This window comes from Paroedura picta, chromosome 8 (assembly GCF_049243985.1).
Source record: "Paroedura picta isolate Pp20150507F chromosome 8, Ppicta_v3.0, whole genome shotgun sequence".
Lineage (NCBI taxonomy): Eukaryota > Metazoa > Chordata > Lepidosauria > Squamata > Gekkonidae > Paroedura > Paroedura picta.
The window spans coordinates 80161132-80180607 of record NC_135376.1 but is presented as its reverse complement, the minus strand read 5'-3'; the positions used below and the strand labels follow the sequence as shown (position 1 = coordinate 80180607).

The window sequence follows — 19476 nt, the reverse complement described above, 5'->3', positions numbered from 1 at the left end:
TTAAAAGTGTATGGGTGAATTTCTCCTGCTCTGAACTTGATATTTTTGTGTGTGGGTGGATAAAATTCTGCCTTGCCAGCAATAGAGATGCTTGTACTGAAACTGCAGCATGAGGAGGCCCTTGACCTCTTGGATTTCAAATATCTACCAACATCCCTTGTAACAAATATGCTATGAACTTTGTTCTTCTAAAACAAGGCCGAACGGCACTAGAGGTTGGCAACCCTGTATGAATGTAGACAAACTACTTGGTAAATGTTGTGAGTTGGGAACAAGATCAGCTTGGGATGACTGCCCACTGTAACATCTTACAACCCCTGCATGATGAGGCTCAAGCATAGCAATGTGCAGGTTCACGTGATAATTGTCAGTACTATCACCGATTCATGATGGAAGAACTAGGAGAAATAAGAGATCTAGCCAAACTAACCTAATTATTCTCATCAGACTTTGGGATGAAACATTTATTTTGTGAAACAAATGTTCTATTGTTGCCTGTTATGAGTATTGTTGATGATGCCATATTATTGATGCCACAGTTATTAAGCTTATATCATAAACTGTTACACAATCCATGTCCTCTGTAAACTGCCTAAGCCAGTGGTCCCCAACCTTTATTAGGCTGGGGACCGGCAGGGCATCGGGCCGCGCGGGCACGGCCTGCACGGGCGCGGCCCGGCCCTGATTCCCTCTCCCTGCCCTCCTGCAGTAAGAAGCTTCCCAGGCCGCAAGCTTGCGGCCTGGGAAGTTTTTTACTGCGGGGGGGGGGGGGCGGGGAGAGGGAGCCGCGGCCCGGCGCCGGGCCGCGGCCCGCAGGTTGGGGACCACTGGCCTAAGCAATAAGGGAGGGCGGGATCTATATAGATTCAAATAAAATGTTAATTTTGCTAAATGACTTGTTGAACTAGTTCCATTCCTGAAGCCCTCCCCCTTACCCTAATCCGAATAGTTCACTGCATGATAAGTTCCCACCAGTTATCTTTTGGATATTGTTTTAAACTGGACTGTCTTTGTAACATCTTTCTTCCTCTTGCATTTCCATTGTTTGTTGATTTGAATACATATATATCTGCCTAAGGAATGTTCACATGGCATCTCATGAAGTGAACTCTAACTCACTAAAGCTTATTAAGGAATGAATTATCTTAGTATCTGTAGTGAAACTTAATTTACTGCAATAGATAACTGCTGCTGGAAATATTAGGCAGGGAAAAGCAGTCTCTAAACAGTTTTGTTTTTTAATGAAGTCACAGCTGCTTTATGGTGATCATGTGACAGAACCAGCCTGCTTCAATTCTGCAAACCCTATTCTACCTTTCCAATTCCTCGGAGTTGTGAGCTCCTGGAGCGGCCCTCTGTCTGGGTTTCAGTCACCACCACTGGACAGTATCTGGCAGATCCTGATAAGGGGGGCAAGCTCCTAGTTTTCCTTCTGAAGCCTCACCTCTGCCACCTGCAGCCCAGTGTCTTTGCTTCAGCAGGGCCACTTAACTGCAGGATACATCCCTCGAGGAGAAGCTCCTTCCCTTTACTCTGGGATTTCCCCTTGTTCTGGAAGTGTTTCCAAGATGGGAATAGCATAGCTGTGTACGTGTCCACCTGGGGCCCCTCCCCTTCCCACCTCATCCAGGCCCATCATTAGCCATTTTGGGAGGGGAGGCAGATCAACATATGATCATATCATCTAATAAACATTTAACACATTAAAAATATATAAACAATTAACTCCTACCCATTCAGGAAACCCTTTCAGAGCTGTCAAGAAACCTCATAAAAGGTAAAGTTATCCCCTGTGCAAGCACCAAGTCATGTCTGACCCTTGGGGTGACGCCCACTAGCGTTTTCATGGCAGACTCAATACGGGGTGGTTTGCCAGTGCCTTCCCCAGACATTACCGTTTACCCCCCAGCAAGCTGGGTACTCATTTTACCGACCTCGGAAGGATGGAAGGTTGAGTCAACCTTGAGCCGGCTGCTGGGATTGAACTCCAAGCCTCATGGGCAAAGCTTTCAGACGGCTGCCTTACCACTCTGCACCACAAGAGGCTCTTTGAAACCTCATAGTTTCACAAAAACCTGGTTGGGAAAGCCTGGCTTAGAGGGGGAAACATGCTTCCAAGTTGTCGGTTTGAATCTGTCCAGCAAAGGGGAGGGCAGCATTTTGCCGCAGACCACATGGGGCGAGAGATGTTCAGAAGTGGTTTGCCATGGTCTGCCTCAGTGTCACGACCCTGGTATTCCTTGGTGGTCTCCTATCCAAGTACTGACCAGGGCCAACTCCTTAGCTTCCAAGAGCTGATGAAATCGGGCTAGCCTGGGCTGCCCAGGTCAGGGCTTCTAATTCGTAGCAGTCTATTAATAGTATTTCTGAAAGGCTTCTATAGGCAAAGAGACTTTGTGATTTGTCTGGAAATATGGGATACTGAAGCACCATTATCAGATTCACAGCCTCTTATGAGTGCCCTCTGGAGGCCCAGTAGGATCTTTGTAATAAAAGTGTTGCCACTTTATTAGTGAGCAATCCTTGTCTTGGAGCCTCTTCAGCTAGACCTTCCTCCTTCCTCTGCATAAGGAAGCTCACAGATACCGTCTACAGCTGAAGGGAGTGTTGCTTAAAGTGAGCTATCCTGGCTGGAAACCGTTGAAATGGCTGGTTGATGTGTAATTCCTTCTTTGGCCATAGCTATTGAGTTTCTCCAGCCTTGGGTCAAGATGGGGAAATGTGGGAATGGGCACACAGGATATTTAGGCCTTTTCATCAATTTGGTGGTTTAAACTAGCCATTCTCAAGGGAGGCCATATGGGTCGTGGCACATTTTGGGGGGGTCATCATTCTCAAGGGAGGCCATATGGGTTGTGGCACATTTTGGGGGGGGGGTCATGGCACATTTGAAAGGGACCGGACTGAAAAATGTGAGAAGGGAACCTAAAGGATTTAGGGAGTGCCCCTGATAACTGAAGTGCTGAAATACCCTTTTTCTCAAGTTTGATGTTATTAATTGCTAAAGCTTGACCTTTTTCAAGGCAAAGAAAAAGAAATCCAGTAATTCCTTTGTGTGTGCTTGAATCAGCACATTGCAGAAAATAAATGAATGCACGTGTTTCTCTTGGTCAAATGTTCTAGCAATCTTAAGTATAGTTATTTCATTCTTAGCTTAGTCCTTTTTTAGCTTAGCATACTTGCACAAGTGCTTGAGTATAGTTATTTCACTCTTAGCGTAGGCCCTTTTTAGCATAGCATATTTGCACAAGTGGCCAGCCTATAGCGGGGGGGGGGGGGGGCTGGAACTGGAGAAGAGCGCCTAAAAGTGCTGTGCCCAGAAAAGGTTAAGGATGGCTGGTTTAAACTGGGGGGGGGGGGGTTTATATTATACCAAGACCCTAAAAAAACAAAACAAGCCAAAGAAAATAAGGCACAAAAAGGCACTCGTTGAATCAAATAAACCCCTTTAAATGTACGAGATGGAAAAATAATAAGAGTTTAAAAAGAGAAATTAAGAAGTTTCATGAAGGAACTGGAGTGTATTGTAGCACCACCACCCCTTTAACAATCCGGGCTGCAGGCGGCGAATAAACGCTCGAAAGCAAGCAGGCAAGCAAACAGCCTCACGAGGAGCCGGCCGGCTGGCCGCCGCGGCCGCCTGCGCCTCTCTCCCGCCACCTTCCGCCCCGGCGGCGTCAAGGCCCGGAAAGCGGCCGCCTGACCCGAGCGAGCGAGCGAGCGAGGGCAGCGGCGCTGGTGACGGGCTGCGGTGGGCGGGCTAGCAGCGCTCCCTCCTTCCTTCCTTCCCTCCCGCGCGCAGGCCGCCGGCAGCGCATGGCAAGATGGGAGGCTGGCGCGGCTGGTTCGGGCGACGGGTGGCCTGGGCGGTGTGGCGGCTGGCGGCCCCCGCGGCCTCCCCCTGCAGCCAGGCCCGCTGCGCCCTCGCCCTGCCCCGGCCGCTCTCCCCCTGGCGACGCTGCGGCTTCTCGACGGCCGCCTTCCTCCGCCGGGCGCCGCCTCGTTTCCTCTTGAGCGGCGGCGGGGCGGAGCTCCTTCCTTTCACGCCGGCCGCGGCCCTGAGCAGCCGCCTCGCCCACCACCTCAGCGGCGAAGAAACCCAGGCGATGCCCGCAGCCCCCCGCCCCGACGACCACAGCGACGACGACTTCGAGCCCCACACCTTCCTGCCGCCCGACGACGCCTGGGACTGCAGCGACGACGACAGCACGATGCGCAAGGTCTGGCCGGGGGAGGCCGCGCGGGGACGCCTCGTGGCTGGCGCCGGCCCGGGGGGGGGGGGAGGAAGAGTCGTAGGCGGCCACGGCCCCCGGGAAAGGACGCGGCTTCGCCGGCGGGCTCAGCGGCCTACCTGCGTGCTGCGGGCCGCACTGAGCCACATGGCGGCCGCCGGGCGAAAGCCCAGCGAGCCGGCCACGTTGTCGGTTTCATAACACACGTGCGCGCCGTTCTTCAAGAGCATTAAAACGTCTCAGCATTTAAAAGTCCGGGGGGAGATGGGGTGGTAGTTCGAGGGGCCGGATTTAGTCAGGGATCCCCAGTCTGGCTTGGAGCCCTTCCTGTGTGTGTGACCTTGGGTCAGCCGCACATCCTCACTTTCATCTACCTTCACAGGTAGATAAAGGAAGACAGAACGAACGTGTTCATGGTTACGAACAGTTCACTAGTTGGGGGAAAGGGAAACATTTCATACGTTTTTCATTTTCGGCATTCCATCAAACATCCTATTTCCCCATTGGAAAATTGCTTTTGTGGGGGGGGGACACAAAAGGCAGCTGGGCTGACTAATACTTGATTATATAATATTAGATACCATGCAGGTGAATATTGTTCTCGTGTAGTATAAACAGCAATATTATGTCCACTCCTACACATCTGGTGTTTGCCTTTAGTTTCATTAAATTGTGTGCAGATTTTTGACTAGTAAATTTTGGAAATAGCTTGATCCAGGCACAAGTGCCTCATTTTTTTTCTATGTGCTAGTTAGAATCATAAGAGTTAGAAGGGGCCATACAGGTCATCTAGTCCAACCCCCTGCTGAGTGCAGGATCAGCTTAAAGCATCCATGTTTGGATTGTTACATAAACAAAAAGAGGGAAGGACGCTAGTGTAAGACTTGCTTTTCCGAAGTGGTTTCAACTCAATTAAACTTCTAGAGTAGTGCTGGAGTGAGGTTTGTTTTCTCTAGTGGTAAGTAGTAAGAAAATAATTAACAGCTTTTCATGAAAACTTCCATATGTTTTAATTCAAGATTATCAATTCTTTATTGTTAATATTTTTATTCTTCAGAAGGATAAAAAGGAGAAATCCAAAAAGCACAAGCTGAAGAATGCAGAATCCCAGCTAGAGGAAAATGAGCTCTCTGATACAGAACTGGAACCTCCCAAGCCAAAGAAAATTAAGAAAAAGAAAGTAGTGAATGATGATATTGAAGATATAATTGCAGAATATGAAACCCAAACCGCTGAAACTAATGGGGTTGCGCACTTGAAAAATCAAAGTCATTCTGATGAAGAATCAAGTATAGAGTGTGACAGTGACCAAGATCCGGTGAGATGCTGCCCTCACACACTTCCTCTTTAACTACTGAATTTGTGCTCAAATCTGTTGAATGTCAAAAGATGTTGACAAAGCTGATCCTGTGACTTCTAGTTTTATATGAAGTCATGGTGCTGTTGGTTGGGGGAAAATGAGTGAGTTCTGTGGGACAGTACATCTTATATTTTCATACCCCAGTTTATGCCTGACGTATCTTGTTACGTACAGTTTCCATTAAAGGAGGCATTATTAAAGCCAGGAAGCAAGATTTATAAACCTGTAATAGCTAGGATTATGTGCACTCTCTGTCCCCAAGGAGTAACTTGTTTAAACTTGTAACCCACTGTGAGCCTGCCTGGCCAAGAGCAGCTGGAAATAAATTGAAAAATAAATAAACTCAGTGGAAGTTATTTGAAGTTTTTTTTTTCTTTAAGGATTCGCTATAGCTCTCAATTTCTTCATATAGGGGTACATTTTATTATGGGTTGAAAATGTTGTGACTGAAAGCACAATTCTATGCTGATCTTCTTCAGCCTAAGCACATTAATTTCTGTAGCCTTACTTTTTGCATGCAGATAAACCAAAATAGTTTTGGTAGGGGAAAATTTCCCATTGTTTAATCATGCTGTTGCTGATTAACCATATTTCTGTCACTAAAACATTTGCACACAATCATACTGCAATACATCATGTTTTTGTCTCTTCCTATATAACTCAATAAGGAAAATCATGTAAAGGTTATTCCATTATTTTTTTTAATATTATGGTACTTATTTTCTCTCAATGCTGGAGTTAATGAAAATTTTCTTGCTATATTGTAAACACTCTTACCTCATTATGGCATTTCCAAAGCTTTCTGGATTTCTAAAAATATATATTTTTTAATCTAACAGGAATTAACTGCAGAGCAAAAAGAAGGAGCCTTTTCCAATTTTAATATTTCTAAAGCAACTATTGATCTTCTCAAAGGTACATTCTTTGCATGTTTACAGTCTGGAACAGAACACTCTTTCGCACTTCCCTTTGATCCATGTTTTGCTAGGTCTGGTAAGAACGCAAGAATAAACCTTCTGGATCTGACCAGCGGTCCATCTAGCCCAGCATTCTGCCTCACAAAGTGACCAAACAGTTAATATGTAGGACCACCAGCAGGGTATAAAGGCTGGGGCCTTCTCTGATATTGCCTCCTGGCATGAGTTTCCTGCCTCTGAATGTAAAGGTTCCCTTAATTCACCACAGTTAGTAACTGAAGATAGATCTAATCTCCATTAATCTGTCTAATCCTTTTTTAAAGCTAATTTTTTATCTACCACAGTGGGTGACTGAGCAACAGAATGATAGGTGAGAGTTGTGTAAGAGCAAAATAATACACAGTACTAGATTGGTTGGAATAAAAAAATGTATGGCTAATAGGCTGATGAGTTCTTGCTTGGCTGCTGAAAGAGATCTTAGAATTATAGTGAGGAACTAATTGAAAACAGCTCAATGTACTCTAACAGTGCTACTGGAGGTAGCAGTAGGAATTGGGGATGGGGGTTCCACCATGTTGATTGGTTGTTGGTTTCTGTATCAGTATTTCTTGTCCATTTTAATGGGGTTTTAACTGGACACCTGTAACCCGCCATGAGCGGATAACAAATTAAATAATAAAAAGGGAAGTAATTGAAAATTCTTAGACAAGGGATTAAAATGAATGTTGCAGCTATCACAAGGACTAGTGTAGTGTTTCCTCACTTAAAATAGTATTGTTAATCATAGGACATTACCGCTGGGAAACATAGAAAAAGACAGCTAATGCTGCAGTCTTGTGTTAAGTCTTAAGTTTATACATTTATTTGACTTATAGCTCACCATTCCCAGTCAAGCAGGCTTGTAGTAGGTAACATAGTTAAACCCCACAATAAAATTCTCATAAAACAATTATCCTTCTCGGATAAGAAACTCCCTTCATCCCCTCTGCTCAGTGAACTGCCAAGCTGTGTGCCTCAGGACAGTTGGGAAAAGGGGTAGGCTTTTCTAGCCCCTTCAGAGGGGGCCTCAGATCTTAACCATATTGGCCTCAACCAAAGACCTGGTAGAACTCCATTTTGCGGTCCCTGCGGAACTGAGAAAGCTCCAAAAGGGCCCTTACCTCTCCTGGGAGCTCATTTCACCAGGTTAGGGTCCGGACCAAGAAGGCTGTAGCCCTGGTTGAGGCCAGGCGTACTTCCTGAGAGCCAGGGACCACTGGACTTAGGCACCACTAAGTGTCACTGGACTGAGACACAACTGTGAAATGATTCAAGTGGGTAGCCATGTTGATCTGTCTGAAGCAGCACCACAAAATCAGAGTCCAGTGGCACCTTTTAGACCAACAAAGATTTATTCCAGAGCTCTGGAATAAATCTTTGTTGGTCTTAAAGGTGCCACTGGACTCTGATTTTGTTGTGCATTGTGAAATGGTCAAGACGTAAGAGCATCTCATCTACAAAGGAGAGGCTGTGGAGATTGGGAACCTCAAACCTCAGGAGTTTTTCACAATGCAAGCACTCAAGTATTAACAATAGAGCACTAGTTTTAATGGCTTTCAAGAAAGATAGGGAAAACTCATAGGGGATGAGTCTGTCAGCAGTTGTTTCTGTTTACCAATATCTGGGGAAAACAGACCGTAGGATAGGAATAATTTCTGTTTGTGAGTGTCTCAAAAGGATCTGGCTAACCAGGAGGCAGAATGCTTTAGGAGGCTCCTGAATTGGGTTCAACAAAGTAGTTGCCTACACGTTTTTCATATATATATATATATATCTTTGCATTTTCATTTTGTATTTTGTTTGGATAGTAGCTTCTATCTTCTTCCTTTAAAAATTAACTGTATTCTTCCACAGTTCGAGGCGTTAACTACCTTTTTCCTGTCCAAGTGAAGACTTACAAGCCCATAAATGAGGGCAAAGATGTGATAGCCCAAGCTCGAACTGGAACTGGAAAAACATTTTCCTTTGCTGTTCCTTTAATTGAGAAACTTCTGGCAGACCCCCAGGAAAGAAAGCGGGGCCGCGCTCCAAAGGTAATTAAATCACTTATAACCTTCAATGGGAAGGGTAGTACTTTACAGGGCTCCCACAAATGTCATGATCACTCAGGTGATCTTTACGTTAAGCTAACATGGCATCGCTTGCATTCCACCCCTTCTGTTTTAGGAAATGACTTTTGGTCCCATAGTCATTTGTAGCTTGTGCTACTGATGGAGGAAAGCTTTCTAATGGCTGGAAGTAATCTGAATGGCTGGGAAGAACATGTTTACAAAACATGAATGTTGGATGTGCCTTGCAATAAATGCAGATTTTCTGTATATACAGAAGTTGTGAAATCTCTTGTAACTCGTAATGAGTAAAAATGCCTATGTCAAGAGCCAAAATTGCCACCTAGGTAATTGTGTGACAGTGGTCAGAATGGTTGTGTCAAGAATTTGGAAACATGAAGGCAAAAACCTTCATGGGATTATTATTGGCACATGATAAAAAGCATGACTTCTAGTAGTCGCAAACCAAGTTAAACTCTTCTGAACTCCTTGGTTTAGGGGTTTAGAGCTGCACACTGAGCATTGCTTCCCAGGAAAGTTGGAGTCACATAGTAATAGAATTTGGCCATGGGAAATTGTTTGGGCTGAGGTACTATTGTTCAGTGGTTGCAATCCAAAAACACAAAATGGGAATAAGTTCAGTTGAATAAAATTGGTAACTTCTGCTGAGTCTATCACTTCTCTAACTGCAAATAGGTGAACGTAATAATAAATATTACACGTTGACAATGAGCCTTTTGAGAATGCAAGACTATTTTCATCTCAAAATTTGCCAGTGTGTGTAGAACCCTATAACTCGAGAACAGCCTTTCTCAACCTTTTTAATGTTGAGAAACTCCTGAAATATCCTTCAGGCTTCGAGAAACCCCAGAAGTGGCCCAATCATGCAGAATATGGTTGGGAAGCATAGCTGTGTATACCCCAACCCAAGGACCCTTCTCACCCCCTCCAGGCCCATCATTGGCCATTTTGGGACCGGGGAGGGGGGGAAACAGGTCGACATGACCATATACAGCCAAATCACCTGATAAATGTTGAACAAATTTAAAATATATATAAAAAATTAACTCCCACGCATTCAGGAAACCCCAGGGTTTCACTAAACCCTTGTTGAACAAACCTGCTGTAGAACCAAGATACATTGTTATTGTGTAGAACATGTGTGTTTCTAGTAAAATGAATTCTCAAATACCCTTATCTTGAGATCAAATGAGAATTCTGTTCTTATTTACATAGTACTCCATTCGCAGTAATGCCATTTCTAATCGTTATTTGACTGTTTAGGTGTTAGTACTCACTCCAACAAGAGAACTGGCAATGCAGGTAGCCAGAGACTTCAAAGACATCACAAAGAAGCTCACTGTGGCATGCTTCTATGGAGGAACAGCATACAACGGGCAACGTAAGCAGTTTATGGTTTCTGTGCACTGATCCCTGATACTTTAGGCTTCCCTTCAGTGCTTGAAAAAGGAGGAAGTATTGCTTTTAGGTTGGCAAAGGATGGTGCTACATTATTGTATGCCATCAATCCTGACAGTGTGGTCTTACTTGCTAAAAGAGGCATTTACCATTATATCCTAGCTTAGAAATAAATATATTTTACTATCTTTGAGTGGGCTTTGTGGTACTTCAGCTGTGCTCCAGAGGGATTTAGTGCAATCTAAAATCTGCATATAGGGAACCTGTTTCTTGAAATCATAGCTGAAGAAGCACATCAGGTGCTAATGAATTACAGGCATTTAGACATGACTGATATTTTTCTAAAGCAAAGGAAGTTAATGGAAGCGCTTAAAAATCCTCTAAATGTTTAGGTAGACGACATCAGGGTGTGTGGTAGTATAGCACTACCAAATAAGCTTGGAATCTTTAAAATTTTACTCTAGATTTGACCATGCATCATTACAAGTAACAAATTGTAGATGTCTTAGGCTAAAGTTAGCAGTACTAGTTCTGCTTCATTACAGCCCTTAAAAGTGCATATGTAAACCCTGGCTTCCCTTTCAGATGATTTAATTCGGAATGGCATTGATATCTTAGTCGGGACTCCAGGCCGAATCAAAGATCACCTTCAAAACGGAAATCTGAACCTATCTGATCTAAAGCACGTTGTACTGGATGAGGTTGACCATATGTTGGACATGGGCTTTGCTGAACAAGTAGAGGAAATCTTAGTAAATGCATATAAGAAAGGTAAACATTTCACCTGGGGAATTGGCCAGGGAGCACCGGCAGCTGCGCTCCGCGCGGCTGCGAGGGGTTCCATCGTCTAGCGCCCGCTGCATATAGCTGCAGCGGGCTTGATTACTAGTAGAATTATAATTGATTGATAGTAATGATAATAGATTATTTTTATCTATATCTATATCCTGCCCTTCTACATAGCTCAGGGCAGGTAACAATATTGAAAACATACCGTTATTTAAAAATATTTAAAACATACTAAGAGCCAGTTTGGTGTAGTGGTTAGGAGTGCAGACTTCTAATCTGGCATGCCGGGTTCAATTCTGCGCTCCCCCACAGGCAACCAGCTGGGTGACCTTGGGCTCGCCATGGCACTGATAAAACTTCTGACCAAGCTGTAATATCAGGGCTCTCTCAGCCTCACCCACCCCACAGGGTGTCTGTTGTGGGGAGAGGAATGGGAAGGCAACTGTAAGCCGCTTTGAGACTCGTTCGGGTAGGGAAAAGCAGCATATAAGAACCAACTCTTCTTCTTCTTAAAAATCTAAATAGTTTGTAATTTTCCTAATGCCCCCAACTAAAATTTCCCCAGACAGGGAAGTTTTTAATCATTTTGCTGCTTTTTAATTTTTGCATTCTCTTTTGCCTCAAATTTTTCATGAAGGTATTACAATTAGAAAATTACTTGTTCTTAGTTGAATAGTTTTAACTTTGTATGACACAAGATGTTTTGTTTTAAAGATTCAGAAGACAATCCCCAGACATTACTTTTCTCTGCAACTTGCCCACATTGGGTTTATGATGTAGCAAAGAAGTATATGAAATCCAGATACGAGCAAATTGATCTTATTGGAAAGAGGACTCAAAAGACTGCCATGACTGTAGAAGTAAGTTATTTGTTCCTAGTAGGGGAAATTTGCTTTGTAAGCTCTGAGTAGTCTTACCTGCTCATCTAAGCATTTTATGATTGAGGCCAGTCTGGACAAATAAACAACAAAGCATCAAAGGGCCTCTCCCTGCTGCAACTGTAATAATGGCTGCACTAACAGACAGCCCTCTCCCAAACCATTTTCTCTAATGAGAAGAAGTAGTAGTTCTGGTGGCCTATTATTCACTAACCAGCCAATAAAAGTGGGCTCACAGATATGGTCATTAATACAGGTTTGTTTAAGTGTATTATTGTATACATAAATGTTGTGAACCACCCCAAGATGCTAGGTGCGAAAGTGGCAGTCTAGAAACTTAATAAATAAATCTATTGCTAACGGATGTTAATTTTGTTTTCTGATAGCACTTGGCTATTGAGTGTCACTGGTCCCAAAGAGCAGCAGTCATTGGAAGTATTATTCAAGTCTACAGCGGTAGTCATGGACGGACTATCATCTTTTGTGAGACCAAAAAGGAAGCAACTGAACTGGCTCTGAATGCCTCAATAAAACAGGTGCAGAAATAATTGCTTTATATTTGTATCTAGTTGGTTACCAAGAGACATGGGGAGGGATCAGAATTAAACGCAATCTTTGGATCCTAAGGTATGGAGTCTCTTCATGAAGTGTAATTATTTCGTACTGCTTTTAAACTCTAAGAACCTGGCTTAAATCATCCTCTTAGTCTAGAACTAAAATAAGCTCTCTTTTGGGTTTCCAAACTGGATTCATGTTTGTTGAATAGCTCATCTTTTACCTTCCTGCAAATACTTGCAGCAATGCATCATGCTTGTTTATTGAACTATACTTAAGTCCCTTACAGCTTGGTGTTCAGTGACTTCATCTCATTAGATGTAACTGGCTTGCATGTGTAAATGAAACCCAATTTAACTGCATGTCACTGTACCTTTCCATATATTGCATAGATAAAATATACATTTACTAGTGAAGCCTGTTGTAAAAATGGGTGTGGGGCCCTAAGGGCCCCCCCCCCCCCCCAGGTTTCCCAGTGCACAAGAACCAAGGGAATGACCCAGGAGGATGGCAAGAGTGGTATGATGGAAACACAGGACGCCTTGTGGGCAGGAGGCTGGTGAGAGCAGCATGGAGTGCACAATCCCCTAGCTTATCTAATGGCAGCTCTTCCTCATCAGGCCAAGTGCCAGGAAGTGGCATTGGGGGGGGCTCACTGGGGGACATGCCCAGTCCCCCAGTGGGGGCCAATGAGAGGCTTGGCACATTGTCGGTGTGATGGTAAGTTTTTTATGTATAAAGAAGATGACCTAATATCATACCCTGTAGTTTGAGTATAAATAATGTTAAGAGTGTGTGTGTTCCAGTAGTTTTTAATACATTTTTCTAGCTATATGGAATGATTTTAGCAGGTTACATTTCGCAAAATGTCTCACTTAGTCTTAAATTCCCCTTGCTATTTCATCTCTTGTGTGTTTTTTGACTGTAGATTCTTCTGGTTAGGCATTTATGTGAACATAGAATTTTATATGAAAAGCATAAAAGAAGATAATGATATATCAGAATTTGGGTCATGCATTCAGTTCCAGCATCCAAAGAGTGCATGAACTCTTACAGGCTGCCTTTTGGAAAGGAGGAAATAGTCATTTGGACTGTTCTACTTGTTATTCTTTCCTCCCATACATTCTTTACTTTGTGTTCTCAGGATGCACAATCTTTACATGGTGACATTCCACAAAAGCAAAGAGAAGTCACACTGAAAGGCTTTCGAAACGGATCATTTGGAGTTCTGGTGGCAACCAATGTAGCTGCCCGAGGTTTAGATATCCCAGAGGTTGATCTGGTAATCCAGAGTGCACCACCAAAAGTAAGTTACTAATTTGGGATGGCAGGGAGCTAACTTGATTAAAACCTGCATTTCTTTTCATATTACATGGTATATAATTGAGCCAGGATGATATTGAGTTAAACTATCTGTCAGAACCTTTATTCCAAATATATTGTGGGTGTTTCTTAATAAATATTATTAAATGCTACTTTATAAATTATTTATTTATTGATTGGGGTGGATTTACACAATTGTGTTCTTACTGTCAGGAGACCATTAGAAGATAGCTTGCAGTGAAATATATGAAATCAAGTCTCATGTACAATATATGGTCAGTTTGATTTTTCTTGGCATCAGATGTGCATGGTGATGAAATAACAAGGGGCCTATGGAGAGAAGCAGCCTGGAAGCCTCCTTTTCTTGGTAGTCTATTTACCATTGGGTGTAGTTAACCAGATGTTCTTTTATGTGTTAGAGTAAATCCTAGCCTTTTGGCTTGCATCTTTCTCACTTTTTGGTAAGGCAAGATAAACCTCTCATTTGTATTTTCATTTGTGAAGGATGTAGACTCCTATATCCATCGTTCTGGGCGCACAGGTCGAGCTGGACGAAATGGGATATGTATCTGTCTCTATCAGCGCAAGGAAGATTATCAGCTAAGACAAGTAGAACAGAAAGCGGTAATTCTTTGAATTTCTTCTGGCTTTGAATTTATTCATGTGTTGAGCATGCATCTTAGCTGTACCTTTTATTGAAATGAAATGTTGGTAAGCATGTCATGCATTACAACGTACTGTGGAAATTGTACATAAAATATTTAAGTATGCTAGACCAGGAGTAGTCAACCTGTGGTCCTCCAGTTGTTCATGGACTACAATTCCCATGAGCCCCTGCCAGCAAATGCTGGCATGGGCTCATGCATTTGCTGGCAGGGGCTCATGGGAATTGTAGTCCATGGGAATTGTAGTCCATGAACAACTGGAGGACCACAAGTTGACTACCCATGCGCTAGACTAGATGGCTAGTTTAGCCAAGTGATGTATTAAACAACATGCCTTCTTTCTTTTAATTTCAGGGGATTACATTTAAACATGTAGGTGTGCCTACAGCAACAGATATAATAAAAGCCTCCAGTAAAGATGCAATCAGGTATTGTTTGTGTTTAGATTCCTTAGAGTGGCACCCTACCCAAACTCCAGGTCTTTTTAATGTTTTCTCGTTGCTCCCAAACTACTTCCATCCATTCTCAGACTTCACATAAATCCGTGGTTCTCAACCTGGGGTTGGGACCCCTTTGGGGGTCGAATGACCCTTTCACAGGGGTCGCGGCAAGGCAAGCAGCTTGGCCAGGGGGGCACCATCCACACAACAGCCTTGCAGGGTAGATTGAGATAGAGCGTTCGTCTGTCTGGAGCAGTGGAAAAGAGCGAGATGGTGGAACAAGAGGCAGAGCAGAAATCCTGGAAAAAAACCAATTTATATACAATCATGAACAATGGATCTTCACACCATTGGTCAGTTTCGGTTTAATTTCTGTGAAAGAACAGTTGCATAATTTTATGGTTGGGGGTCACCACAATATGAGGAACTGTATTAAAGGGTCATCATGGCATTAGGAAGGTTGAGAACCACTAACCTAAATGCTAAATCTTTTTCATGTCCCAATTCAGATAGGGATGAGTGACATGAAAGATACTTGCGTGGCTGATTCACTGAGTGATGGTGTTAATAATTGCCAGGGATGGGAAGTTTACGACTTCATAATGGGGAACACTTAAGGCAATACGCTGGGATTCTAAACATGTCAACGTTTGCACTAGACTAAGTTCTAACACTTTGTACAGGTCTTTGGATTCTATTCCTCCTTCTGCTGTTGACTACTTCAGACAGTCTGCTGAGCGGCTGATAGAAGAAAAAGGAGCGGTAGAAGCGCTTGCAGCAGCATTGGCTCATATTTCAGGAGCTACCTCCATTGATCAACGATCCTTACTCAATTCCGATGTGGTAAATACAATACTGTAAAGCAGTAAAACACTTGTGTGTGTGTTCAAACTCTTTGAAGATTACTTCATGTTGAATGTGTTTGGCTTTACTGCTTGGGATGCCATAGTCCTATCCATGCTGCAATGCCACCAGAGGGGAAAATATGATAATATGGCCATGTAAGCGGGAAAGGAACTAGATTCTTGTACTGAAGGTTAAAGTCTTAATAGTATACTTTTGTGGGGTTTTCCCCTTGTAAACATATACACCTGTCTTTTTTGTTTAAGGGTTACGTGACCATGACACTTCAGTGCTCAGTGGAGATGCACAACATTGGCTATGCTTGGCGGGGTTTGAAAGAACAGCTGGGCGAGGACATTGACAACAAAGTGAATAGGATGCGTTTTCTCAAGGGGAAGACGGTAAGAAATACTGTTGTGTGCATTCCGTGGATGTTGCTCATTTACTTGGGTATATGATTGCAACACTGACTTTTCCTTTGTCTGGTAATGTGGCCGTAGAAGTTTTTACACTTAAAAGCCAAAGTGGCATTGGTTTCTTTCATTTTGAAATGACATTCAGGATGGCTGTGAATTTAGGAGTATTATCCAGTATGACTTTTGTAGTTTTCTCAGGTTGTAGGGCCATGTTCTGGTAGTTTTTGTTCCTAATGTTTCGCCTGCATCTGTGGCTGGCCCCTTCAGAGATCTGTCACAGCAAAATGTGTATCTCTCTGTGCCACACAGCAATAGACATCTTGCTGTGATAGAGCTCTGAAGAGGTCAGCCATGGGTGCAACTGAAATGTTAGGAGCAAAAACACGGCCCCATAGCCTGAGAAAATGACAAAAGCCGATTGATTGTAGTCATGAAAGCCTTCAACAATACACTATAAAGTATGATGTATATATTGGAAGTTCTACAATTAGGATGGCAGTTAATTTTTATTCATACTGTAGGTTCAAGGATTAAATAAAACCACTGTTTGTGAACTTAAGAGTCTTGTAGAAAAACTTCCAGGTACAGTTAGGTATCCTGTTTGCCATTTGGTTTGTGTTACTGTTCAATACCCAACATCTAGTGTTATCCTGAGATGGCCCTTTTCAGATGGTTCATACTGGTCTGTAAAGTACTTAGCATTTACCAGAGCATGGGTTGCTCATTTGCTCCCTGCCTTTGAAAGGATGTCATATGCTGGAGCCACCTTTGTAATAGAGCAGCTGCTGCTGCTGTTCTCTTCAATGGATAAAATTGCCTTGAGTTTTCATTTCTCTCCCTTGTTTCTGTTTAGGGTGTATGCTTTGATATCCCTGCAACTGAACTAAGTAAAATCCAGGTGAGACTACTAAAACAGCATTTAGAATCTCCCCTCTCCCCCTATTTTCTGTTGTTGTTGTTGTTAGGTGTGAAGTTGTGTCTGACCCATCGCAGCCCCATGAGCAATGATCTTCCAGGCCTTCCTGTCCTCTACCATTCCCCGGAGTCCATTAAGTTTGCACCAACTGCTTCAGTGATTCCATCCAGCCACCTCATTCTCTGTCGTCCCCTTCTTCTTTTCTATTTTCCATATGCATATGGAAGTGGCAAAAAATGGACATCAAAATAAGATTGTATATGACTTATACAATCTGTTCACTCAGACTATTTTTAAAAGTCCTCTGTTTTCTTGCTGTAAACATTTATTACCGAGATCTGTCCGCTGAGATACTTAACCAATATGTTTGATGGGAAAGGAGTAGAAGTTGATAGTTGTAATCTCCAGTAATCTCTCAGCTGAAACTTCATGTCATTTTAGTCCTATTCCAGTGCATACAGGTTGCAACCTAATTCCTCTCACCTCCATCTCCTGTACTTCATCCAAATCTTCGGGGGCTGCTTTTTGAAAACTACAGTGAGCCCTGTGTAGAGGGGGAATTTCTTGTCCCAGGAGTGTTACTTTGTTCATCCTGCTTAGGATCCAGCCCTGTATTTTAGAAGTAATACGAGATTTCCTTTTCATTAGCAAATGTGGCAAGACTCAAGACGCTGGCAACTTTCTGTGGCGACAGCATTGCCGGAGCTTGAAGAATCACCGCGTGACAGTAGCCGAGGTGGCAGCGACTCAGAATTCAGAAATGGGAGGCGAGGTGGCAACTTCAACCGACATGACCGATTCAGAAACAGGGGCCAGAAACGAAGCTTTGATCGGGCTTTTTGATTGCACATTAACATCCCTGGGACTTTAAAAAATCTTCTGTTTTATTAGAAGTAATAATAAAGTGATTTACACTTACCTTTGGTAGTTTTTGTTACTGGTGTAGATTTATCATCTTAATGTTATTTGTTTAAAAGATGGATGTTCAAATTGTTTTGGTGTTGCATTACTGTGTTAGCATAACGTTAAAGACTACTATACCGCTGCCTTACAAGCCTCTTGATACTGGAGTTGGGTTAGAGGTGGGGCACAGCTTGAGGTAACTTAATCATTTTTCTCCAGGCATTTTTGTTGCTGGCTATCACCTTGGGAGCACATGACAGACAGGAAAAGAACAAATTTATCCTAGAACTTTATCAGTCCAAGCTGCCCACTAACTGCACACCAGTAACTGCACAATGGGTTCTCTTTCCATTTATGACAGAAGAATCACAGCTGCTAAATCTGTACTCTATAATCCTTGTTTTTATATTTTAATTTTTCTTCCAACTGGTTGAGTGGAATGTTTGGTATCTTCTTAGCAATCCTGTGAGGGTACCTTGACTTGAGAGTTTGGTTCTGCAAGGCCACCCCTTGAACTTTGTTGCACAAGACAGTCTTTCTAGCAGTGCATTTTGCTTCAAATTCTTGTCTGACGCACGAAAAACTTAAATACTTTTGAAATCAGTTGAGAATGCAGAAATTCGCCTTTTAGACCTTTCCATATTTCAGTGTCATCAATCTGAAATAAAAACAAGTGCTTAAATGATGCAGTTTTAAAACAGATGGTGTTACCCAGTCAGTCAATGAGCTCCCAAAGACATCCCCTCCTTTGCGGATACAGACTACAGACGTACAGGTTTTGATACAGGGTGCAACAGTTGAATCTTTTGGCCTGTGTTTTGATGCAATAGATCAAATGTGGGGGGGGGGGATGCTTAAAATTACTTCCTCATGGACCTGACCAATATGTGAGGAAATCAAAAAGCAAAGGCATAAAACCAGTATAATCTTAACAGTAATTTTTTAAGTATATACCTAGTGAAATTAAGAGTTTCTCCCAGGGCTGACATGAGCTTGGTAGGAGGGGGTAAAAGGCACATGGGCAAGCAGAAAGGAAAAACAGTTGTGGGAAGGTTGCAAATCATACTTCCCTTGCCTCTTATTAAGGAGGAGCCCATTGTGTTCATTTTAGAATTGAAGAGAGGGCCAACGATAAACACTTGAATGGCACTGTATGCCATTCTTGCAGATCTGAGTTTACCTAGATTTCAGTGGTGACAGCTAGCTGCTGCTCAGGTAGTGCAGAACCAGCTTTTGCAATATGATTGGATTGGGGGTGTAAACTCAGTGTACCCAGTGGTAGATTGAAGATTGCAGTCTAGTGTAAGTGAGGACCTATTGATTTGAACTTTGGGTGCAGTCTGGGATAGATAAAGCCAGCCTATGAATGAAAGGGATCTGAATTGGTTTAAGAAGGGCAACTGATTTGGCAAAGCATTCTTTATACAGTGATAGGCTATTTGCAGTAGATTATTGGAATTTTATTTGCAAGAGACGTATAAAGGCTTTTGACTTTATCTTGCAAAAACTTAAGCCGCTGTACGTAAACTGGAGGGGGGGGGGGGCGGGAAGCACAGGGGACTTGTGCTGATGTCTTCCTGTTGTCTTCAAGTTGTTAAATGACAATCTAGGCTTTCAAAATTGCTGTAGATTTAAAAACTAAATGTTTTGTGCACTAAGGAAAATGAAACACTGGAAACCAAAATATTAGTTGAGAAAATTTGACTTGGATAATTTTGAGGGGAAATAATGAA

At 42.9% G+C, this 19476-nt stretch overlaps 1 protein-coding gene across 1 annotated transcript; it reads left to right on the top strand.

The window, feature by feature from the left end:
- The first annotated feature begins 3802 nt into the window (after positions 1-3802).
- DDX21 (DExD-box helicase 21) lies at positions 3803-17758 on the top strand. Its single transcript, XM_077350554.1, has 15 exons — positions 3803-4220; positions 5290-5550; positions 6432-6507; positions 8403-8581; positions 9881-9998; positions 10601-10786; positions 11519-11664; positions 12069-12218; positions 13382-13543; positions 14065-14184; positions 14580-14653; positions 15349-15508; positions 15775-15909; positions 16778-16822; positions 17489-17758. The coding sequence occupies exons 1-15, from the start codon at positions 3825-3827 to the stop codon at positions 17681-17683; spliced, it is 2403 nt and encodes an 800-aa protein (XP_077206669.1). The 5' UTR covers positions 3803-3824; the 3' UTR covers positions 17684-17758.
- Positions 17759-19476: the final 1718 nt, after the last annotated feature.

Excerpts from the sequence above, each read along its gene's own strand:
- DDX21 (XM_077350554.1), top strand. The coding sequence starts at position 3,825 with ATGGGAGGCTGGCGCGGCTGGTTCGGGCGACGGGTGGCCTGGGCGGTG. Across the intron at positions 8,582-9,880 it reads AGCGGGGCCGCGCTCCAAAG|GTGTTAGTACTCACTCCAAC; the intron begins GTAATTAAATCA and ends TTGACTGTTTAG. Across the intron at positions 9,999-10,600 it reads AACAGCATACAACGGGCAAC|ATGATTTAATTCGGAATGGC; the intron begins GTAAGCAGTTTA and ends CTTCCCTTTCAG.